The sequence below is a fragment of the Pinus tabuliformis genome, chromosome 3_1, assembly GCF_031772625.1.
Source record: "Pinus tabuliformis cultivar Carrire ecotype Pingquan chromosome 3_1, CPIR1, whole genome shotgun sequence".
NCBI lineage: Eukaryota > Viridiplantae > Streptophyta > Pinopsida > Pinales > Pinaceae > Pinus > Pinus tabuliformis.
Window position 1 is genome coordinate 759,212,751 of NC_142301.1, and position 26,979 is coordinate 759,239,729.

The 26,979-nt window shown below is 35.1% G+C and overlaps 1 protein-coding gene across 1 annotated transcript in view; it reads right to left on the minus strand.

Annotated features, from left to right (window-relative positions):
• Window positions 1–26,979, minus strand: part of LOC149189602 (lysine histidine transporter 2-like) — a 70,003-nt gene that overhangs the window by 40,873 nt on the left and 2,151 nt on the right. Inside the window, exons 3-6 of the mRNA XM_089413246.1 lie at window positions 24,950–25,343; window positions 23,454–23,559; window positions 23,227–23,318; window positions 22,922–22,990 (exon numbers count right to left, since the gene is read on the minus strand). Coding sequence (XP_089269372.1) covers window positions 22,922–22,990; window positions 23,227–23,318; window positions 23,454–23,559; window positions 24,950–25,343 — 661 coding nt within the window. The remainder of the gene's footprint in view (window positions 1–22,921; window positions 22,991–23,226; window positions 23,319–23,453; window positions 23,560–24,949; window positions 25,344–26,979) is intronic.

Below are 26,979 nucleotides of genomic sequence, written 5' to 3' on the forward strand. Positions count from 1 at the left end.
AATCCCATATCTTCTTCTTCAACACTCTCATCATCTCCTAATGTAACATTCAACACATCCTCAATTTTGTTATTTCCTCCCTTCCTTCTAAAAACCTGGGGGTCCCCCTTACAGACTCAACCATCAAGCACTCATCCTGGAGGGATATCCTAGACAAAATTGCCTCTAAACTCAATTTCTCGGCTCACCATGCTCTCAACATAGCCATTAGAATTATCCTTCTCAAATATGTTCTGCAAGCCATGCCTCTCTACCTGTTCTTTATTTTATCCACCCCTAAATGGGTTCTCAAAAGCATCAAGAACATCTAGCTCTCTTTTTTATGGGGAGGAGCATATCTGAAGCATAAATGGCCCCTAGTAAAGTGGGACACTCTCTACCTCCTTAAAGCACATGGAGGACTAGGTGTTTGGAACCTAGAAGAAGTCAACGAAGTGATGGGTGCCAAGATTTGGTGGAAACGGATCAAATACAAATATGAACCATGGATCTAGCTCTTGCACACCAAATATGCTAGAAACTTTCCCTAGCAGGACCTTATTCATCTCTCCACTCTCCCTCCTAGTTCACTCATATGGAATTTGGAAAGTAAAGGCAGATAGTTGATCCACTCACACAGTTTTTTGGAGGTAAAGGATGGGCACTCAACCAATTTCTCGCACAACTCATGGAAGCAACAATCGAGCCTTGCCACTATTCTCCCTACCCCTCTCATCCAAGCTTAAGCTCTCAATAACGAAAGCATCTTGATCCATCAAATTTGGACAAACCCAGGGGACACTACACATCGCAATTGGGCTTCAAATAGCCTAAGTGACGAGGAAGACACTGAAATCAACAAATATCTCCTTCAACAAGAGATTCTAAAGAGAACCATTGGGCACAAAGGAGGAAATGATACTTTTTGCTGGGACTATCAAAATTCGGGAAGGTTCTTAGTTAAGGAGATCTACAACCTCCTAACATGCTAAAATCACTAGAATTTAGACCCCTTTTGGGCCAACCTATGGAGCATGAATACATGGCCCAAAAGAAAGACCTTCTCATGGATCTTCACCAAATGTCGGGTCCTTACGTGGGACAATTTGATCAAGAAGGGCTTGCAGGGCCCATATTGGTGTGCCCTATGCCACGATCAACAAGAGACCATGGACCACCTCTTCCTATCATGTCCCTTCACTGACAGTGTTTCACTCAAGCTAGAACATGGCTTCCTAAAAACATCTAGGGAATAAAGTTGCATTTATCGAACCCTCAAGCAATGGCCTAATGTCCCCTTTAGAAATCCCATCCTCAATGGTCTCTAGTCCATAACCCCCATCTTCCTCACCTCGGAAATATGGAAAGAGCGTAATCATAGAATCTTCAATAACTCTTACAAGCCACTTAAAAGTGTTTAACTTCTCTTCCATAAGCACGTAGAGGAATCCATTGTTGTTACCAACTAGTTAACCATGGATCATCAAGATCCTCCCTCTGAAAGTGAGATTCTAACCTGGTGGAACCTCAAGCCCCCCAACCTAGCAGGTGCCGCTCTTCCTATCAGAATGACTGATACATCCCCCTTCTCCTCTCCATTTCAAGCTTAACTTTGACGAGGCCTCTAAAGGAAATCTAGGTGATGTTGGCATTGGAAAAGTTTTTAGGGATCACACAGGGAATATCATCTGAATATAAAGGGGCCACATCAGATTCAAAAGTAACAATGTAGCAGGGTTGGAGGCTCTAATTGAAGGAATTCAATTAGCCAAGAATAATCACCTCTTCCCTCTCATTGCAGAAGTAGATTCATAGTTCATAATTCAAACATCCAACTGCATACTCAATGGCTCCTCAACAACCAAATTCACAATTCGCTGGCGCCCGAATTACCATATTCAACACCTGGCCAACGTAATCTCCCATGAGGAGGAAAAATTATTTTCCCACATAAAGTGAAAATAAAACTTTGTCGCTGACTTTATTTCCAATAAGCGAATTGAAGATCGACAGAGCATGGAGAACTGACCAACCTCTTCCCCTGCCAATGAATCCTAGCTCCCCAAGTTCCAGAAACTGGAGGAGAGAGACCTACACTCCCCAGATCTGGGTGCTCGCATTTACAATGCCACATGCTCCTAGGAAACTAACAATGCTCACCACTTGGTAGAAACCAACCTCTAGGTGGCTTCAATGTTCAATAAATTCTACAACGATTGAGGCTTTTTCTCACACGCCTATCCCTCCGCCTCACCTATCTCCCATGAGCATATATCTCTCAACAACATGAGCTCGTTGTGCCTCATTCCCTTAGTTTTTTTACTTAGAGGCTGGTCTCTTAGGCTTTCTTATCTCCCTTCCATCAGCTATGCTTCTTCTGAGCCTCAGTCCACATCCTTCACCTCCGTAAATCCACTATGAATCGTGACAGAGGTCATGGGCGTCGCGCGAGCAGAGGGCGGGGAAGAGGGTGACCCACCATCACATCCAAGGATAACACCATTTCTGCTTTGTTCGACTATGGTATCCTCCCCCATATTAGGTGTCAAGTGCTTGAATATGAGGAAGTTGAGATGATTTGTGGTCGGCCCATGCTCTGCGATCTCTGCAACCTCCTCGCTCGCTAGCTCAAGAAACAAGAGAAGGAGAAATCGAGAGCCATTGGTTAGATTGCAGAGCTATTGGCTTATCACAACCATGCCTCATCCTCCTTTAAAAGGCTTGCCAAGGACCTAAGCATCGACTTCCCTCCAAATATGACATCCCCCTCTTCTCCTTCTCCCTCGCCTTTGCACTCCCTCCTATGGGTTCTTCCTCTCCCCAAATCATCTTAGCCCCTGTTCGCGATCCCTCTCCCACTCATAGAGATGCATACTATACCTGCCTCCTCTTGCTGCAAATGCTCCCCCCTCCTCCCCTCCTCATCCTAGTCCCTACAATTTCTATATTTTTTAGGAGATGTCAGGTAAAGCAGGAAACTTTTAGGTGTAATGAAGTTCCAGTGCGACACTTCCATAGGATGGTGTTATCAGGTTTGATGAATTATCTTAGTTTGGTCAATTTTGGACTTTGGCTCCTATGGTTCGGTTGATTGGTAGATGGCTCAGTGCCTCTAGGATTACAACATGAAATTTTGATTTTTGGCAGTCCTATTCCTTTTTGTATGCAAGATTTTCACTATGGTTCCCACCGAGGGGAAGAGAATTATGTTGGGACATCTTCTCTAGATTCCTTGCTCAGGGGTAGAGGTTTCAGATGGGTGAGAGGCATAGTCCCCCCATGCTCTCAAGATTGTACAAACTATATTTTTCTAGTGTTAATATAATGTAAATATATGTTCTTACAAAAAAATTATTTGTGTGTGTAGAGTGTGAAAGCCCATGTGTGGAGTGCAGAGGTGGGCCTCCTCATTTTCTCATTGTGTGGAGCTCTGCACAATGAAAAGGGACCATCCTAGGAAGTGAACCATCAACCCAGTTCTGTGAATTTCAGGTATTGGCAATGACAATGCGATATGCCTCTGATAGGAATGGACCCATTTGTTTTTGCTAACCAAATGACATCATCTTCAATTAATCTACTATGAGTCATCTAGGGGCTAGGCGGATTGACTGGCTATTTTTTTATTTTATTTCACATGTATAGTTCTAACAACATCGTTAAACTAAAAATAATCTACCACAATGATTAGACCTAAAACACAGAAAACTTGTTCCCCAAAGTAACATATGTATTAAAGAAAAAGTTATGCAAAAGAAAAATATATTCATAAAAGAAAGTAGTTTTTCTAAAAGATATGAGCAAAGTGGCATATGTGTTAATGCCCAAGAGAAATATATAAAAAAAAAATGTAAAGGTATCTTATGATTCAGTTTAGTTATTCCAGTGCATAGATTTCGATGCAACTCACAACTATAACCCATTGTTTAATAATAAGACTTAATAAATTGTGAGAATTCTGACCATACCGTACATACATCTATGTAAATGAAAATATCAAAGCTAATTTAAATGTAATTTAAGCGATGCTTTCAAGAGCTATGTTAAACAAAATAAGCATGTGGAGAGGAAGTTGTGCGGAGGAAGAGCGTCTGGAGAAAGTGTGCAGAGGAAGCTATGCGGAGATGAATTTCATTGTGTGGAGTGCAAATGTGCAGAGGAAGCCTGTGTGGATGATCCAAGGGATTAGTAAAGTGCTCAAAATTTAAAGTGTTTAAAAGTTCTCGAAACTAGTGCCAACGCGTAGAGCGTGCCGACTTGAATCCAATGAAACTTGAATTGCCCGAAACTGATATCGTTCGCGTTCTGATTATTTTCCCAAACATGTAATTTTTTTGCAGGTTGGGTGTAGGACTGTTGATTGGGCAGTCCGTACGATGACTCAACATGCTCACTGTGTAGGTTGATTGGGATTCTCGAACCAATGGTAGGCTACCAATTGGTCTCATTTTATTAGTTCGATTTGGAAAGTTCTGATTGGTGGTTTGAGTTGTTATGTGGACCAATGGATAGCTACAATGTGGCCTAGTCACGGGCTTCCACATGGCACCCCGATATTGTAAAAAATTTTGGTTAAGGGCTAAACTGGCTTCCACAGGGTTCAAACACAGGACCTCATGCACACAAGTCAAGTGCCTTACCAATAGGCTGCGGGTGAATCTTAACCTATATAGCAACAAACATCTATTTAAACCTTCTACGGTTAAGTGTTAGGGGAAGGGGCCGGGGCTAAGCCTCTAGCCCCTAATCACTACGAAATCCACAAGACCGCAGGCGAAGTGACCAAGGGCTCGGGGCTTAGCCCCAACCCAAGGTCTTACCATGTGTCATGTAACCAGAGGCAGATCAGAGCAGGGTGCTTGATGGACGGGTGGGGATATTCGGGGGCCAACCCCAGGATTTATGGCACAACAAAACCATGGCCTTAAAAACTAGGGGCTATGCCGATGGGGACATGCGGTTAGCCCCAACCCCTGGGCGCATGACCCCATGTGGCCCCAGTTTTCTGCTAGAAGGCGTCATTGGGAATTTAAACGAACGAACAAATTGCACTTGAACCGACGAGAATCTCGCTGGTGTCGGGCAAAATTAGCACTCGACGGTCCCTAGAATGGTAGAATTCGTAGAATAGTTAGGAAAGTAGTCCAGTTTGTAGAGCAATTAGCAGGAAAACTTCTCTAGAGCATAACTTCTTCAGTTTTTTGCCAAATTGAGCTCAAGAAGAGCTCATCTTGGGGTTTTTGACTATTCTGGAGTCATTTGAGACATAATTTTACATTATGAGCACTGTAAATCCATGTAAACATGAATTTGAGCACTTAATGAAAGATGCAAACATTGGAAGCTAGGCTAGGAGATGTAACCCACGAGGGGTGAACTCCTTTATCATTTTGTTGTCTTGTGTTACTGTATATGATATATTTGTCTCTATTTTTATGTTGTTAACTGAGTTTTAAAAACCTTATTTTATGTGCTTTTGCAAACTGATCCATTGCCTAAAAGACATAAAATTTTACTTAAAATTTTTCCTATCACCGTCAAGTTAGTATAACATATCAGCAGAGGTAAGAATAATAACAATATTGCATATATGATTGCGAGAATGAAGCATTCTCAAAAAATGACAATAAATGGACCCCACACTGCCTTAATCAATTAATTGGTGGTAGAGGCAAGGACTATGTTGCATTGTAGTTATTCCTCTTGTTAATATTAATACTTTTTCTATGTCATTATTAAATTAAGTTATAAATAAAATTATGAAATAATTATTAATATTAATACATTTTTACTATTATTACAACCTTAACAGTCGAGCACCTAAAGGTCCTTATCAGTCGAGCCCCCTGTCGGGTCCTTGCACTAGGAAGCGCAAGCCCCTCCGGGACCTTGATGATAACTAGCATTATGGGTACTGAGTGCACGTGAATTTACCAGCTATTACTTTGTAACTTGGGCGAGTCGCTTAGCCTAGGATTTGTTGTACGCTTAGCTAGATTTGGTGTGGCGTGAGGCCACGGGACATGACTCTCGATATAGCTCACGTACCGCCAGATGGCACTGGCCGGGATGCCACTCTGGTGAATCTACCTCTGCCTCTGTGGCCATTTTATATATTATTAATTATAAAAATAGAATATATAGATGATTAGTAATATTAATATTTTTCTTACCATTATTAATAATTTTTTATAACACTATTAAATTCAGTGATAAATGAAATGTATATAACACTTATTAATATTAATGCTTTACTTGCATATTACTATTAATTTGCATTAATTCGTCGAGTTTTCATCGTTAAAGCACATTTTCTATTGAGAGGTTGTAGGTTCAATTCTCTCGATACTACTAAGTTGAATTACATATCAGTAGTAAACTATTCAACCATTTTTTAAAGAAAGTAACAAATATGAAGTAGCTCCAAATTGACTCAAATTCTTATGGGAGGATAAATTAAAATTTAAAATATAAAAAAAGTTCAATCACACCCCATGAATTTTTCTAGCACCAAGCTAGATCCATCTAATTCGAGATATATCATGCCCCGAGAAGGATCAAATTAATATTTTCAAATATTACAACTTTAACGTGGAAATGTTTATGTCCTTAAAGATTTTAATATATCAATAGGATATGCTTTTTCTTCTTAAAGATTCATTTTACAAATATTTAATAAAGAAATATTAAAAGATTAAAGACTAAATTGGCTTTAGTGAAGACTACAGATGTTTATAATTTTACCTAATTTGGAACTTTAATAAGGTAAAAAAAATGGAATTTGAGATTTATTATTTATTATTTTTTATTTATTGGAGACATGACATACTTATACATCACTATCATATTGGGTGGTAGAATACACCTCTCAGTGCAAAAACTTGCTCATCTAATTACAAGTTGTTTTCTTTGAAATTTGGAATTCCATTCAACTCTTTTACAATTTTAATCAACATTTATTGATATTTGAATCACTTACAAGAATTACTAAACATCTAAAAACAACATCTATATTTAATAGGGACAAATGATGCATTTACTAAATAGTTGCATCTATATTATGGGAAAATCCTTGAGAAAAATCCTTTCTCTCAAGGTAAAAGATTGAAAAGTGATTTCATCTACATGACATGACAATCCTTCCTCTAAATGTGGGGATTGAAAAACTCTAATTAAAACAAAACCTTAAGCACAACCATAACAAAGCTCTCACCCAATTCCACCCTCATTTTCCTACAATAAAAAAATCTATTTGCACAATTTTATCATTCCAAATATATAAACCACATTTTGAAATGGTTTCTATTATGTTAAAAGATCCAATACAAACTTACAATTTCTAGCCTATAAAATTTATTACTTATAAGTTCCCATGCTTTTTGTTGGTTTAGTTTTTATATGTATTGAAGAATACCCAATATGTCAAATTTTGTTCCCATGCTTTTTATTGGTTTAGTTTTTATACGTATTGAAGAATACCCAATATGTCAATTTTTGTTAAACCTAAGTAGGGGATCATATATTTTAGTTAAAACGTTCCAAATTCATAAATAATATAGATAACCAAAATCTCACACCTTATTTATCGATTATTTCTTCAATTTTTATTTGAGTTTGTTTTATTGAAATAATATTCATATTCTACACATTATCGTTGTTTTTTTGGGGATAATTATCGATTTTATATATTTTATAATAATATTTGTACTTAAAATTATGTTGACTATTTTGGAGAAAAACACTTTTCTAAGAGTTTGTGTTTCTGGGTAAGCTCATCTCATGATCAAAGTTGTTGACTCCAAATAGTTTGCAGAGTTTTTGCAATTTTAACCAAAGTTTTGGGAAAATGTTGAAATTTTTAATTTTCTCTAAATTCAAAACTAGTTTTCTAATTTCTAAAATGTTATTTCTAATTTTCCATTGTGTGAATAAGCCTTAATGTGACATAATTCCCATGGTGGAAGGAGATTTATTTTCGGTTTTTGTGAGTGCCTAATAAATCATTTTAAAATAAAAAAAGGCTAATTTTATGAGTGGCTATTTTGTCGGTGAGTGCTTTGACATTGACATTGACACGGTGCTCTCAAGGGGGTTATGGAGTGCTCTGACATGACACTCACATTGTTATGTCTTACAAATATCCCATTAGAGAACTTTTGAGATCTAAAATGGGCCTCCTGAGAAAAATGTACAACCAAAATAAACTTTATAAGAACCAATAAGATTCAAGATGATGATGTGAACCATGGGGATGATTCACCGTTTTTGAGTAAAAAGATAAAAAGATTAAAAAATAATAAAACTAATTTTTCAACTTGTATTTTCAACTTATGTCCGTAAGGTTTTACTAAAATTTCGAGTGGGAATACTCGTTGGATGCAAAATTTAATTCCTCATTCAAGGAGTACCCATGTTGCATACTTTCGATGGACCATGCCACATGAAAAATGAGAAATACATGATAAAAAGTGATTGCAATCATGTTTTTCATGCATTTTTCATTTTTCATGTAGCAGGGCCTATCGAACATATGCAAGATGGGTACTCCTTGGATGAGGAATCAAATTATGCATCCAATAAGTATTCTCGCGAGTAAATTCATATGGAGATAAGTAGAAAATACGAGTTTTAAAAAAAAATTGATGATGTAATCTAATCTTATTTTATTATTTCCATTATTATTTTATAATTTATTTAGAAGGCCCATTTTAAACCTCAAAATTTCCCTAATGATAATTGTGCCACGTGCGGAGGAAGAAACAAAAAAGTGGAAGATTGAACAAATCTTCATAATGTTGATGATAGGGGTTGAACAAGTCTTCATAATGTTGATGCATTATGCGGAGTGTCTTCATAATGTTGATGATAGGGGTTGAACAAGTCTTCATAATGTTGATGCATTATGCGGAGTGTGGAATTGCAGAGGAAGCTTTCTTCCTCGAGACGTCCATACTCTTCACCATGTATCAATATTTCCTGTGAAACCACAAGGATTAATTAAGGGCTTTAGATATTAAAAAGGATTGACGTCAATTTCATTGCCTTTGGAAGACGTTGAGTTTGAAGGGAATATCCTTCGTCTGAGTCATGGATGAACGACCGTTGTGAAGGGAGACCGAAGGGTTATAATTTCAATTTTAGAAAAAATGATTTTGAACGTGTGCCAATCCTGTTGCTGCTTGTGACGTGGTTGAGCCTTCCTTGCACGTCACCGAGCGTAGGGCGAACGAATGGATGCAGCGTGAAGGGATTTGGGCAATTAATCGAATTATTTATTTGGAGAAGGGATTTGGGCAATTAATCGAATTATTTATTTGGAGAAGGTTGCAGTTGTTATTCCACCGATTGCACTTTCAGTTTCATAGTCCGGCGAGTCCCTGAAATCATTCCATGTGATGAATTACAGGTACCATAGGAACTTAAGAAGGTATAAGGAAGTACGATAAAGATGTATAATAAAGTAAGGTTGTGAAAAGGAGCATCGAATTTTTGTTTTTAATCTCTATTACAGATTCCATACAAAGTTTCTCACATTTACAATTTTTATTCAATGCACATTTAGGTAGAGGTAAGTTTTTACATATCATTTATGTTTTACATTCACTTTCCTGTCAATATTAAAGTCATCCCATTTGTGAATTTGTTTAATATCTAAAAGAAGCCTAACTCTTCCTTTCAAATTTTAAAGTCTTCAAATATCTTTATTGAAGAATATTGGTGGAGATTAATTGGTTCAGGATTCGAAATAGCTCCATGGAGGAGAAAACATGTAAAACTTGAAATCTGCCTTTAATGAAGTCTACGAGTCAAATGGATTGTTTTGATCGAGCAAATCATTTGTATTTTTAATTATAATGATCCTCTATGCATAAAAATTTTAAACCATTTAATAAATCCGAAAAATCACTAACATAAATATGTTATATCATAAAAATTGATAAATCCCAAAACTATTAACATGAATTTATTCCGTTATATAAACCTAAAATATGTAATAAATAAATAAATTATTGTTACTGTGGTCAGAAGGTAGCGTGAATCCCACCGTCCCCGAGGATGAAAAAGTTTCCCATCTATAAAACATCATCTAGTAAATAAATAGATATTTTGTAATCAATTATTATGATATAAATATATTTATAGTTTTCATTCCAATTACATTAATTTAAATTTTTAATTTTAAAATTTTATAAAAATAATTTTAGAAAAATTAAATGAATAAATTAAATTTAGAAAAATATTACTTAAATTATTTTATTTCATTTTATTAAACAAAATATTTTAATTGGAAAATTACTTATTTCTTTCTTATTGGACTATTTCATTAAATTATCTTCATATGGAAATCAACTGTGGTCAACCATGGTCCAACATCGCATTATCACAAAGATTGTCTCGATATGAAAATCAATTTTGGTCAACCATGGTCCAACATTGCATTGTGACAGAGACATGAAAATCAACCATGGTCAAACATGGTTAGCCATGTTTATTTTAGGGTTTAATATTATTCCCTTGGGGTTTTAGTATTAATCCCTTGGGTTTATAATATCACTCCCTTGGGTTTATTGATCTAAGGGATCATATTCCTAGGTATAATATTATTCATAGGGTTTATAATATTAATCCTAGGGATTAATATAAATTCCTTGGATTTATAATCATTGTTAATTATAGTTAACCATGGTCCAATGTCGCATTGTCTCAATATCAACATTAACCATGATCAACCATTGTCAACCATCGTTAGACACGAACAATCATGGGCAACCATGGTCCAACGTCGCATTATGACAAATATTGTCTCAATATAAAAATGAATCATGGTCAACCATGGTCAAGCGTCGTATTCTGACAAGTATTGTCTCAATATGAAAATCAACCATGGTCAACTATAATTATTTTAGTGTTTATAACATGTATCTTAGGGTTTGCATACCTTGGGTTTATAATATTATGTTAGGCCAAGAGGTAACTCCTCAAATGAAATATGTTTATTCATTTATACTGTTCATAGTTATATACATGAGAAAGTGAATCTTGGGTTTCATCTCCCGATGACTCTTTCTTTTCCATTATTTATTATTGACACTATTTACAACTGTTCACCCAAACCCATGATTAGGTGTCAACATTCCCCCCCTTAATCTGAAGGCATGTTGGTGAGTCCAAACATCGTTTTGAATCTTTCAAGATTTTCTCTTCCAAGCGCTTTGGTGAAGGTGTCTGCAATTTTCTCATTAGTGGAACAATGGCGTAGAGGGATTGCCTTGGCCTCAACATGATGTTGAATCAGATGGTATTTTGTATTGATGTGTTTCGTTTGATCATGGAACTTTGGGTTCTTGGCTAACTTTATTGCAGAGGTGTTGTTAATCATGAGTGGAGTTGAATGTACTTGTTTTACTTGCAAATATTCCAAGATTTTCCTGAGCCACACAGTTTCTTTTGTTGCCTCGGCTGCAACTCCAGGAGACAACTCCTAATCCAAGACTCATAGCATAACTAGAAGTAGATACCCCAGTTTCTTTGTCTCCATCGAAGTCTGAATCAAAGTATCCAATCAAGTTGAAGTCGCCCACCTGTGTATACTTGAGTCCAAAGTCTTGAGTTCCCTTCAAGTACTTTAGAACTCTTTTTGCAACAGACCAATGTCCCTCACAAGGCTTTTGCATAAACCTGGAGAGGATTCCAACAACAAACAAAATGTCTGGTCTGGTAGTAGTCAGGTAGTTGAGACTTCCTACAAGCTGTCTATACTTTGTTGCATCCTCAAATTCTTTTCCTTCAATGGATGTGAGCTTTAAGTTTTGTTCCATTGGAGTAGTTAGAGGATTGCATTCAGCCATGCCAAACCTGTTCAACAGATCTCTAATGTACTTCTTTTGAGAAAGGAATATAGACTTCGGATGTTGAGTTACTTCAATACCAAGATAGTAATGAACATAGCCCAAATCAGTCATTTCAAAACCTTTCCTCAATTCCTTCTTTATGGATGCAATGTAGCTCTTATTGTTCCTTGTCATCAAAAGATCGTCTACATCTACCACTAGATATATAATTTTTTCCCAACTTTCTTGACAAACAAAGTTGCATCATCAAGATCATATGTTTGAAATTGAGTTTCAGAAGATGCTCAGTTAATTTTTCATACCAGGCTCGCGGTATTTGCTTGAGCCCATACAAGGATTTCACAAGTTTTCATACTTTATGTTCATGTCCTTTCACAGCAAATCCTTCAGGTTGGGACATAAAAATATTCTGTTTTAGATCTCCATTCAAGAACGTAGTTTTTACATCCATTTGATTGACTTTCCAACCATTCTGAGATGCTAGAGCAAAGAGTATCAGAATGGTAGCCCATTTTGTTGTGGGGGCAAAAGTCTCCTCATAATTGATCCCTTCCTTCTGTGAAAAACATTTTTTCACAAGCCTGGCTTTGTGCTTGTCAAGTGAGCCATCAGCTTTATACTTGTTCTTGTAGACCCACTTGCAACCAATTGGTTTTGTTCCCAATGGAGGATCAAGAAGCTTCCAAGTGCCATTTTTTACCAAGGCATCATACTCCTTTTGCATCGCTTCTTTCCATTCACCATGAGAAGAAGCTTCTCTGAAGGAAGTTGGTTAAAAATATGTAGACAAATTCAATTCACAATCATAAGAAACATCCATATCAACAGGTGAATCAGAGTCATCTACATCACCTCCATTTTTCTGGGTTGAATTTCTTGTTCCTATCTTTCCAACCTCATCAGGATGAACACTTTCAAGTGTCTTTGTCAGCCACTTTGGGGGACCTTTCTGAGATGGTCCAAACTGCTCAATTGATTGAGTTGGGACTGAATCAAGATTGAGTCTCCCAATTCTGTCAATCACATCACTCAAAGTATCATCAGTGGTTGGAGTTTCATGTGGGGGAGAGAGTGCTTTAGAAGAAGATTACACAGATTGATCCAATATAGGAACCCCCCCTTCAATATGTGGAATCTGATTATCAAATTCTTGAAATGATTTTGCATTTGCGAATCTATCCAAGCGATCAAGTTGCCACTCAACAACATTGTCAGCTTTGGAAGATTCAAGAAAGATTACATCTCTAGATACAAAAAACTTTTTATTAACTTCATCATAGAGATGGTATGCTTTGGAGGTGTTTGAATACCCCAAGAAGATACACTTACGACTCCTTGCACCAAGTTTGTTTCTATGTACCTTTGGTATCAAGGCATAACAGGTGGAACCAAAGACCCTGAGAAGATTTATCGAAGGAATGTAGCCATACCACATTTCATAAGGAGTCTTGTTTGTAATAGTATTAGATGGAAATCTATTCTTTACATATGCTGCACATAGAATTGCATCATCCCAAAACATCAATTTGACATTCTTGAAAAACATAATGGAGCGCACCATATTTAAGATTGTCCTATTCATTCTTTCAGCAATTCCGTTATGTTGGGGATTATAAGGCACATTTGTTTGAAGATAGTTTTCAAATTCATTTTAAGTGTATTATTTCCATTATCAGTGTGAATAGAGTCAATATGAGATTGTGCATCATTTTCAATCCATGTATGAAAGTTCTTGAAAGTTTGAAAAGCATCAGATTTGTTCTTCAATAAATAAACCCAACACATTCTTGTGTAGTTATCAATAAATGTCATCATATATTTATTTCCATTTGCAGAAGGAATAAGAATTGGACCACATAAATCTAAATGAATGAGTTTAATTTTTCTATGTGCTCTCGAATGTGAATCATGAAAAGATTATTTGTTATGCTTTCCTAGAATGCAAGCATCACATTGTTTAAGTTTCCTAGGAATTGTAGGCAAACCAGTAACACCATTTTTCTTCAACAAGCGAAGGTTGTCATAGTTCAAGTGTCCAAATCTAGCATGCCATAATAAACTTGATGGAAATATACCTTCATCATAATGAGAATTGTATGAGAAATTTTGTGCACAAGCGGAGGTACCTTGCAGCTTGAGAAGCCTTTCTTCTTATATGCCTGTCATGACAAGTGAGTGATTTGATGCTTTCCTCACCTCAACCTTTCGATCAAACATATGAATGGAGCGTCCTTGCTGTCGGATGTGGACCAAGGACAACAAGTTTCTCCTCAGTTGTGGGAGATATAAAACAACATGCAAAAGAAAGTTTGGAAGACCAGGAAATTTAAGCATGATTGTGCCAAGCCCTGATGGCTTGAGTTTTGATCTGTCTACAAAGTATATTGCTCCAACAACATTGTCAGTAAATTCTTCAAAAAAATATATTCTAAAAGTCAAGTGGCAAGTTGCTCTTGAATCAAGCAACCAATCATTTTTCCAAGAAGCAAGTGAAGCATTGAACAAGTCTTCATTTACTCCAATATTACAATGTGCCACAACATAGTGAGAGGATTCAGGTGCTTTACCTTTCCCTTTGTAATTAGTTTTATCTTTGGGTTGATTTCTTTCCTGCCTAATTCTGTCCCAAGGAAACTTGCATGTGGATGCATCATGTGATCCATCTCTACTGCAACATATGAAATGAAAATCTGACTTTTCTCCTTGAGAGTGTATGCCTGCCCTACCTCTGAAATTTCTTCTTCCTCTTCCTCTTCAACCACCTCTTCCTTTGGAAGAATCTTGAGCAAGATTCTTCTCTCTATGTGCAAGACACACAACCTCTTCAGAAGACTAAGGAGTTGTCTTCTTCCCAAAATCTTTCTCTCTCTTAGAAACTTTCTTCACAGGGGAGTCAAAGGTAATTTCTATGAGGTTTCCATTTTCTTGCAATGACTCAACATAATTTGAGTAAGTGGGATAAAGTGCCTTGACAAAAGCTATCAGATAAATGTCCAGTTCAACATTAATGACTTTGATATCATGCATAATAGATTTTACTTCTGATGCAAGAGCAAGAGGATCATCATTTTGTAATTCAAGGCTGAAAAATTTAATCATGAGTTGAACAACTTCAAATGCAGAGTGCGAGTCATAGAGTTCCTTCAGTTTTTGTAAGGCTTCGAAAGAATTTGAAAATGGAAAAATATGGCGACTCACCTCTTCATTCACCGATGTTGCAATCAAGGCATAAGCCTTGCTGTTCTTATTTTCCCAAATGGCGAATTCCTTGTCTGAGGTAGGCTTTTCTGGTTCTTTGTCTCCTTCTCCAACACACACTCCTTTCCACAGCTCATTAAAAATGAGAGTGTGTTTGATCTTCCGCGACCATTCAGGATAGTTCTCCTTTCCAGTGAGAACCACTCCCACAATAGATATCAATGAATGCATTTTAAAATCTGTGTACTGTAAAAAAATACTTCTGCTGCCAATGTATAAAATTTGCACTTCGTATAAAATGCAGTTCTGGTGTAAAAAATTACAATCTGATATATAAGGAGTAGAGGTATTATATGGGGGAGGGGTTATATAGGGGGAGGCATTACATGTGAAGGCAGAGTTACATAGCAGCGTGTTTGGAGGAGGCGGGTTCGGGACTATCACGCCGGAGGGTGATGCCACAATGGAGGTCAACGTTATATATTAAAAATGCATGTATTAAAAACGGGAGTGGAATGGTATGCCATGGGGAGACTGTGTAGTGAAATGTTCGACTGGAGGGTGGGGCAACAGAGAGCCATGGAGAGTGGTTTTGCAGTGTTGGACTTATATGAACCAGGGGGTTACGGAGGGTGGTGTGGGAAGAATAGTGGTAGTGTTAAACAAAACACACAGACCAATATATTAAAATGAACAATGTTTGCAGGATGTCCTACTGGGATGGGTAACGTTGTTATACAATAGTGGCAACGTTAAAAGAAACAATGCAATGTACTATGATACCTCACGTGATGCACACCAGGACTCTGCTCATCAATGACAGAAGCTCCTCCGGGCAGAGTCACTACAAAAGCCCTGTGTTCCTTAATAGCTGCCCACAGTTGTGCATCTGAAAGGGTTTGTGTTCAATCCCATTCTTGACACCACGGTTCCGTTGCACAGCTCTCAACACCATGGTTTGCCTTGGTAGGACGTAGGAACATGACCATCACAGTATTTGAACACAACTGTCGGTCTTCCACTACAGTATTAATGCATAGACAACGCTAGAGTGTTAACATATAGCTCACACCATGGTCTTCACACTCAACATGATTTAACCAACATTATGACCAACATTACAGAACTTATGCAACAAATAAGTCACGATTTTAATAGTCAATTCAGATAGGACAGAACTCAGAGAATGATAACAGGCAAAGAAATTGACAGAAATGACAGATTCTGGAGTTGCCAGAAAAATGGCATAAGGGAGTTACAAGAGCAGAAACTAAAAATAGAGGCTAGCTCTGATACCATGTCAGGCTAGGAGGTAACTCCTCAAATGAAATTTGTTTATTCATTTAGATTGTTCATAGTTATATACATGAGGGAGTGACTCTTGGGTTTCATCTCCCAATGACTCTTCCTTTTCCATTATTTATTATTTACACTATTTACAACTGTTCACCCAATCCCCATGATTAGGTGTCAACATATTAGTCCGTTGGGTTTAATATTATTCCCTTGGGTTCATAATCCCTTGTGGTTTTAGTATTAATCCCTAGGGTTTATTATTCTAGCGGGTTTATAATATCAATCCCTTGGGTTTATAATATCAACCCCTTGGGTTTATAATATCAACCCCGTGGGTTTATTATTCTCTTAGGCTTATGAAATCAATCATGGTCAACCATGGTCAATCATAGCCAACCATGGTCGACAGTCGCATTATGAAAATGATTGTCTCAATATGAAAATCAACCATGGGAAACCATGGTCCAATGTCACATTGTAACAAAGATTGTATCGATATGAAAACCAATCATGGTCAACCATGGTCCAACATCGCATTGTGACGATGATTGTCTCAATATGGAAATAAACCATGGTAATCCCTAGTCAACCATGGTCAAATATGTTTATTTTAGGGTTTATAATATTTATCTTGGGGTTTATATACCTTGGGCTTATAATTCTTATCCCTTGGGTTTATTATTCCCTTGGGTTTACAATATCAATCCCTTGGGTTTATTAATCTAAAGGTTCATATTCCTAGGGTTTAATGTTATTCCCTTAGGTTTATAATCCCTTAGGTTTTTAGTATTAATCCCTAAGATTTATTATTCCCTTGGGTTTACAATATCAATCATGGTGAACCATTCTTTATAAATTCAATCATGGTCCAACGTCACATTGTGATTAATATTGTCTCGATATGACAATCAACCATGGTACAATGTTGCATTATGACAAAGATTCTCTCAATTTGAAAATCAATCATGGTCAAGCATGCTTAACCATGGTCCAACATCACATTGTGACAAGGATTGTTTCAATATGAAAGTCAACCATGGTCTATTGTGGTCAACCATGGCCAACCATGTTTATTATGAAAATCAACCATGGCCTATTGTGGTCAACCATGGCCAACCATGTTTATTTTAGTGTTTATAATATTTACCTTGGGGTTTATAATATTATTCCCTTTGGTTTAATATTATTCAACCATGGACAACCATGTTTTATAAAATCAATCATGGTCAACCATTGTCCAACGTCGCGTTGCGATAACAATTGTCTCAATATGAAAATCAATCATTGTCTCAACCATGGTCCAACTTTGTATTATGACAAACATTGTCTCAATATGATAATCATGGTCGACCATGGTTAACCATGGCCAACTATGGTCAACCATGTTTTATAAAATCAAACATGGTCGAACATCGCATTGTCACAAATATTGTGTTGATATGAAAATCAACCATGGTTAAGCATGCTCAACCATGGTCCAACATTGTATTGTGACAAGGATTGTCTCAATATCAAAATGAACCATGGTCAAACATGGCCAACCATGTTTATTTTAGTGTTTATAATATATATCTTGGGGTTTACATACCTCAGTTTTATAATATTAGTCCCTTGGGTTTAATATTATTCCCTTGGGTTCATAATCCCTTGGGGTTTTAGTGTTAATCCCTTGGGTTTATAATATCAATTCCTTGAGTTTATTATTCCCTTCGATTTATAACATCAATCATGCTCAACCATGGTCAATCATAGCCAACCATGGTCGAATGTCACATTGTGGCAATTATTGTCTCATTTGAAAATCAACCATGGTCAACCATGGTCCAATGTCGCATTGTGACAAAGATTATCTCGATATGAAAATCAATCATTGTCTCATCCATGGTCCAATGTTGTATTATGACAAAGATTGTCTCAATATGATAATCATGGTCAATCATGGTCGAACATCGCATTGTCACAAAGATTGTGTTGATATGAAAAGCAACCATGCTTGAGCATGCTCAATCATGGTCCAGTGTCACATTGTGACAAGGATTGTCTCAATTTGAAAATCAACCATGGTAAACCATGCTTATTTTATTGTTTATAATATTTATCTTAGGGTTTATATACCTTGTGTTTATAATATTAGTCCCTTGGGTTTAATATTATTCCCTTGGGTTCATAATCTCTTGGGGTTTTATTATTAATCCCTAGGGTTTATTATTCTCTTTGGTTTATAATATCAATCGCTTGAGTTTATTATAATATCAATCCCTTGGGTTTATAATATCAATCATAGTCAATAATGGTTAGTCATAGCCAAACATGGTCAACCTTGGTCGAATGTTGCATTGTGACAATGATTGTCTCAATATGTAAATCAACCATGGTCCACTGTCACATTGTAACAGGGTTTGTCTCGACATAAAAATTAATCATGGTTAATCATGGTCAAGCATGGTCCAATGTCGGATTGTGACAATGATTGTCTCAATATGGAAATCAACCATGGCCAACTATGGTCAACCATGTTTATTTTAGGGTTTATAATATTTAGCTTATGGTTTATATACCTTGGGTTTATAATTTTTATCCCTTGGTTTTATTATTCCCTTGGGTTTATAATATCAATCCCTTCGGTTTATTAATTTAAGGGTTCATATTCCTAGGTTTTAATATTATTCCCTTAGATTTACAATCCCTTGGGTTTTTAGTATTAATCCCTAGGGTTTATTATTCTCTTGGGTTTATAATATCAATCATGGTCAACCATGGTCCAACGTCGCATTGTGATGAATATTGTCTCCATATGAGAATCAACAATATTAGTCCCTTGGGCTTAATATTATTCCCTTGGGTTCATAATCTATTGGGGTTTTAGTATTAATCCCTTCGGTTTATAATAACAATCCCTCAGGTTTATAATATTAATCCATTGGTTTTATAATATCAATCATGGTTAACCATGGTCAATCATAGTCAACCATGGTAGAATATCACATTGTGACAATGATTGTCTCAATATGTAAATCAACCATGGTCCAATGTCGCATTGCGACAAAGATTGTCTTGATATGAAAATCAATCATTGTCTCAACCATGGTACAACGTCACATGATGATAAAGAATCAACTATGGTTAGCCATGGTTCAATGTTGCATTGTGACAAAGATTCTTTCGATTTGAAAATCAATTATGGTCAATCATTTTCAACCATGGTGAAAATCAGTTATGGTCAAGCAATTTCAACCAAGGATTATCTCAATATGGAAATCAACCAAGGTCAACCATGGTTAAACATGTTTATTTTAGGGTTTATAATATTTATCTTAGGGATTATATACCTTAGGCTTACAATTTGTATCCCTTGGGTTTATTATTCCATGGTCCAATGTTGCATTGTGACAAGGATTGTCTCAAAGATTGGGTTTATAATTCCTTGAGTTTTTAGTATTAATCCTTTGGGTTTATTATCCCTTGGGTTAATATTATTGCCTTGGGTTTATAATCCCTTGTGGTTTTAGTATTGAACCCAAGGGATTGATATTATAAACCCAAGGGATTAATAGTAAAAACCCAAGGGATTATAAACCCCAAGGTTTTTAGTATTAATCCCTTGTTATTTCTATTGTTATATATTTATCATTGGTAGATACAAATGAAGCCTTTGCCTATATCAACCACATTAATATTTTGAATGTGGTTTTGCTAGTGCATTAATGTACATTAATATACATTACTATACATCAATGTACTTTAATTAATATACATTAGTGTGCATTACAATAATGTACATACACTAAAGTACATTAATGCACAATAATGTATATTTAAATACATTAATATACTAATATGCACAATAATGTACATTTCATATATATAAATGCACAATATTGTATATGGAAGTTCATATAAATGTATATCTATATACCTTTATATAAATGCGTATTGATGTGTATTTATAAATGTGGTTTATGTAGGTCTATCGGCGTTTATCAACCACATTTACTAATGTGGTTGTGCAAGTAAATACTATTATAACTCAAAAATATATTCTGTATATTTAAAGTGAGTAATAATTATAATGAAACACTATTTAGAAATACCTATCCCATTATCCATAAGCTTTCCATATTGTTGAAATGGTCATTAATACAAAAATATGTTTATTTATTTATATATTCAATGTGAACTTTTATTGAGCTAAGAGGCTCATTCTACAGCCCAATGTGAAGGGGATGTGTAAGTATGTTCTTCCTCAACTTGGAGTTGACACGTGCCCCTCTCAAAATAAAAATAAATGTGCTCTAAATGGAAAAACAATGTTGGTTATAATAAAAAAATGCTATGCATGTTTAATTAGTTGTCCATATGACCTAATATAATTTCATGTAAAGTAATTAGAAGTAAAAAAATATGTGAGTAAAATGTTTAAACTTTATACTTTTCAAAAATATTTTAACACGTGATATCAATTTCATATATATATATATATATATATATATATATATATAATTCGAAAATAAAATATTGTATGTTGTATATAATAAAATATCTAATGTGGGTTATTAATAAAATATTTTAATATGAATTAATATTGACGTCTACTTAAAAATATATTAATAACAAAAAAAACCATTTTAATGTGGATTGATAAAATGGCTTAATGCACGAGTTATGTAATCTCTATAACATTCAAAAATACAATTTAAACAATGAAAAATTACACATTGTTTTCTGCAGTCTAAAATAAGTTTGCATCTGAAGAAATTTGATCTCCCTAGGCTCATGTTAAACCCATGCTTATGATGAATCTATATTGGTACAAATATATAAGACTATTAATCTAAGGTTCTTCCTGATTAAACATCTCTTGAACCTAATAATATTTTTAACTATCCTCTGTCCTAAAGATATTTTAAAAGATTATTTATTTTTAAAATTACTCGCTCATTGGACCATTTGTTTGAAATTTTCAATAACACCTTTATATGATATCTAAGGGAAAACTTTCCCTCCCAATTAGATATCAATGACTAAAGATAACTAATAATATAATCTTGTTACTCCTTACTATATCATTTTAGTGCCTTACTGCTCACTTAGTAACACTAATATTTCATAATGATTCTTGGTTTCCATTGTAAAAGCAATATGTTCATAAGTCAAAATTATGTTATATGGCTTTTTAGGAAGTTTTTTAAGAAAGTAAATTAGCGTATCTAGAAAAAACTTCCCCTTCCAATTAGATATCAATGGCTAAAGATAACTAATAATATAATCTTGTTACTCCTTATTATATCATTTTATTTCCTTACAACTCCCTTCCAATTAGATATCAATGGCTAAAGGTAACTAATAATATAATCGTGTTACTCCTTATTATATCATTGTATTTTCTTAAGGCTCACTTAGTAACACTAATATTTCACAATGATACTTGGTTTCCATTGTATATGCAATCGGTTCAGAAGTCAAATTTATGTTTTTTAAGAAAGTAAAATAGCTTATCTAAAAAAATGGATCCTTTTAAGACTAGCACTATATAGAGAGTGTAGGATTAATCTTACTAAGACATTTATCTCGTGGAAGTTTTAGTCTAAAGACTCAATAAAAAGTGCAAGTTTGGGTGATTTTACACACACAATATGATTGCTAATAGTAACCAATCAACCATTATGTTAATGTGGGAGGGGGTGAAAAATCTCTATGGACAATCCTATTGGCATTTAAAGATCATAGCATGGTGGGGTTTATTAGCACTAAGTAAGAAGATTTTGTAATTGTAGAAGATAGTCTATGATACCACAAAACAAACTATATGGCATGAGGGAAGAAGATTGTATAATTGTAAAGGTATTCCATGATACCACAAAATACCCTATATAACATGATAGGAGACAATTTTATAATTGTAAAACTATTCCATAATACCACAAAATAAATTATATCATATTAAAGATAAAACCCAAAAAAAAAAATAAGTAATAAAATGCAATGAATGTGTAATTTAGTTCAAAGTTACTATTTCAAATTTATCTTTTTACTTTAAATTAACAAATAAGTTAACAAATAAAAATGTTCTACTTATTATCTCTAAATAAATAATTAACTAAAAATATAAGGTTGACTGCCTTATTTATTTATTGGTAAACAACTACATCCCTTTTAAACTAATAAATCTAAGTGTAAAATTAAAAATGCTTTAATTAATATAATTTAAATATCTTTATTATAAATAATAAAAAGAAAAACTTATACATAATTGCTTACACTACATCACATTAAAATTATATATTTATTTTAATTGTTTTGAGCATTTTATATTTTTGATAATATATTTATATATTTATTTTAATTGTTTTGAGCATTTTATATTTTTGATAATATATTTTGTTTTAATTGTAATTTCATTGTTTCTTTAAAAGTATGATAATATATTTTGTTTTAATTGTAATTTCATTGTTTCTTTAATATACTTTTGAAAATGCATATTCTATAATATTATTTTTATCTCTAATACTATTAGAAAATTATTATTAATGGTAAGTTCATTTGTATTATAAATATATTTTTTTAATTAAAAAAAACAAGAGTTTTGAAAAACTAACCCAGTTTATGATCCACGACAAGCTAAATATCCTGGGCTTTTTAATGGTCAACCACATAATGCAAGGCAACTGCAACATCATTACATTCACAAGCATGCAGATTTAGTATCCTAGATTGACAATTTGGGGTTTCTACGAAAGAAAAAAAAGAATTTAGATAAATGCATTATCCTCCATTCAGCTCAAAAAAACAAATATTATAATTTAGATAAATGCAATGTTCTCCTTTTGCAGTTTTGGGAAACAAAATGCATGGTAAACCATATGAAGAAACAGTAAGAAGATTGGTTTGCAGAGTTACTCACAAAGAAGGTCGTTGGAGAAAAAGCAAATCCTCCAAAGAAACCAAGCAGATCCCCAAAGAAAGGGAGCGTGATGCCAATAAAACAAGTGAGTGCTGCCAATAAGAAAGGTTAAGGAATGTAAGAGAATAATAATTGCAATAGTACACTAAAGCCTCTGTGTTGTACCGATTGAACGAGCCATCAATAGTTTTTCATTGTAATTCCATACCTGGAAGGGGCAGACTTACCAACGTAGGTAGATCGAGCTACCAGGCGAAGTGGCAATCCTGCAGGTAAGTGCCATTTCTTGACCAGAACAGTTTCCATCATATCAAATACCGGCATGGCATATAGCTGCAGAGTGCACACAACAAGATTTCGAATATCACATAGCATGACTATACAAATTGTGTTTGTTAAGGTATCACAACAGGGTGGCCAAAAATATGAATTTCACTGACTTATGTGATATGTTAGACTAGTCTTAAGGCATTTTAAACTTGCAAGTGCTTTTCACTGACTTATGTGATATGTTAGACTAGTTTTTAAGGCATTTTAAACTTGCAAGTGCTTTTCACTGATATGTAAAGTGCTATGCTTATTTTGATGGTAGATTTCAAAATATTTTGGAACTTTCACTTTCATTAGACTAGTTTTTAAGGCATTTTAAACTTGCAAGTGCTTTTCACTGATATGTAAAGTGCTATGCTTATTTTGATGGTAGATTTCAAAATATTTTGGAACTTTCAACTATATGAAAGTGAAGTCAAACTATTTACTCCTCTTATTTCTGTAAAATTTCTTAAATATTTTAAAATCCGTAATCTAATTACATTTGGGTTTTAAACTTGGGTTTTAAACTTGAGTATAACTAAATTGTATTTAAAATCTGTAATCTAATTACATTTGGGTTTTAAACTTGAGTATAACTAGCTTGTAGATTTTGAAATAAATAAGAAATTCCACAGTAAAGTTAATAGTTTATCTTGATTATAGATTTCAAAAGTCAAACTGGTAAAATTTCTTAAATATTTCAAAATCTGCAATTTAGTTACACTCAAGTTTTAGGGAACAAAACTAACTCTAAAAAGTTAGAGCGACTTTTCTCTCATACAATAGCTCTGTATGCAACCAAATTTGTAGCTTTTGACTGATATTTGTTAATTTGTTTTGGAAAAGATCATCTTTATCTCTATACGCAACAAAATTTGTAGCTTTTGACTGATATTTGTTAATCTGTTTTGGAAAGGATCATCTTTATCTTGTAAATTTCAAAATATTATGAAAATTTTAAGGATATGAATAAAGTCGACTTAGCTCATGTTTATAGAATTTCCTATATATTTCAAAACCTGCAACCTAGTTACACTCCAGCAAAGCCAGCTTTAAAAAAATTCGACAACTTTCCTCACATACAATAACTCTATACTCTGACAAGATTTAAACTGCATACAATAACTCTGACTCGAACCTATTGCACTCTGTCCCAACTCCTCACTGATTTACTTGAGTCTCAGTTATTTATATAATAACACCTGTCCCACCCACTTACCATACAATAACTCTGACTTGAACCTATTGCACTCTGTCCCAACCCCTCACTGATTTACTTGAGTCTAAGTTATTTATATAATAACACCTGTCTCACCCACTTACCACTCGCTATATATTTACAATTGTTGATATTAAACAAACAGAACTTACACAACTAAAGAAACAGGGGTCTAAAGCCTTAGAAATATACTTGATAACTTCCAATGACATGGACAACCACCATAAGATTTGCCATTGCAATAAGCCAGGTGGGCTTGTCGAGTGTCAAAAGCACATTGTCTTCGACGGTTTGTCCAAAGGCCCAATAGCCAGCAATCGCAACAGGAAAGTAACAGATAGCAACTATTAAATATGCCACAAGTACACCCCTCCACATTGGGATCTTCGATGGCTTCTCAGGACTCGAAGGAATGGTGGCTTGAATTTCCAGAACCACGTTGTGTCCAGCATATGCAAATGCGATGTCTCCCAGTGCGTTAAACACACCGAAAACAGTGTTGCTTGTCGTGGTATCCCTATAAGCATAGGATACACCAGGCTCTTGACCATGATGAACAGAAGCTACCCAAGCGATAGTGGAATAGCTGCACAAAGCAACAACACCCATATTTCAATCAATTAACAGGGTGCCAATGGGTTGAGTAGAACAAGTGAAAAGGAAAATTAACATAGATTTATCTTCTATATGTGTACAGACATATAAGAACCACACAGAAGTAACAAACATCTTTTCTTAATCAAGCTGTAAAGCACCTGTCCCTCTCCTTTCTTTTCTGTTGGACATGTGTTTATATATGAATACAGATAATATAAAATACAAAACACATGGAAGTAACAAACATTTTCCCCTACATAGGCTGTAGATGACTTCTGTGTAATATACCTATACCAACAAACAAATAAACTCAACGAGAAATCTCCCAGTTGTCATCCCTCCACTTATACATGCCACAGCTTAGCGAGAGTAGAGCAGGAATACACACCAACAGAAACAATAGGGAACTTTCCCCTCGCCAGATTTTTTGGGGTTTTGAAAGACCACAAGAGTAGATTAATCAATATGTCTCGGGAAGTTACCCCTCACCAGACTTTTTGGGGCTTTGAAAGCCCACAAGAGTAGATTAACCAATATGTCTCGGCTCCACCACATTCAACACTCACAGCGCTGGGCCCAAGGACAGATACAAACATTCCTGGCTAGAAAAGAAAATCACAGAGATGATGGCTACAGATCAGCAAATTTTAACACGGAGGAAGATTACCAGCCCAGCAATGGATTTCATCAGGCAGCATAATTGTGACATCTGCTATCTGTTGTAAAATAATAATGTCAGGGAGCGCTAGAAGGGTTAGTGTTGTCTCCAGGCAGAGAAAAACTCATGCGGGAGATTTGCATCTGAGGCAGACAGGCGTGTGACAAGAACATGAGGAAGCGTAGCAAACATCCAAAAAGGCAGCTTGATACTAGATAGTGGTGTAGACAGGCAACATGAACAAATTGTTGACATGAATGAAATTATGCAGGTTGTATCCAAGGTTTAAAACATAGGGAAATTAGAGGACAAACAAAAGGAACACCATACGCCGGAGCAGGAATGTATGACTTAATACAAGCAGAGCATAATGTTTTGGCAGATGTCACAGGCAGACCACAATCTGGATGATTCTGTTGGAGTTTACACGGGACTGCAAAAACAACTAGGCCAGAGCATGAGCATAGACAAAAGGTCATTGCTGCTTCTAAACAGAGGCATATGTAAAAGGAATACAGACCCTAATGCATACCATTTAAAGCTGCATGACAAGTTCAAGTAACCATATAAAATATTGAAACTCAATTATCTGACATGGTATCAATTTCACACAATTAGAGGCTAATATCAAATTTATAAGAAAAAGTTATGTAACTCTGGACTACCAGCGCAAAAGCATAACAAATTAGAAAGTTGGTATTAGATATATCATAGAATACAGGGCTTTATAACTAGCTTAGTTTCCGATATAAGATTTCATGGTAAAGGATAAGCCAGATGGTAATGTGCTTTATGCATATTGAGTGTTTTATACCACACAGTTGATTCAGCATGATTGCTGCATAACAGAACAAACGAGTGGAAGTTTCAGATCCCATATAAGAGCAAGAAATTATGTTCGCAATTCCTCGGGAGACAGCAGCAGGTGGTCTCAGGTACAATGGAATCTTCCTGTATATTCTGCTTT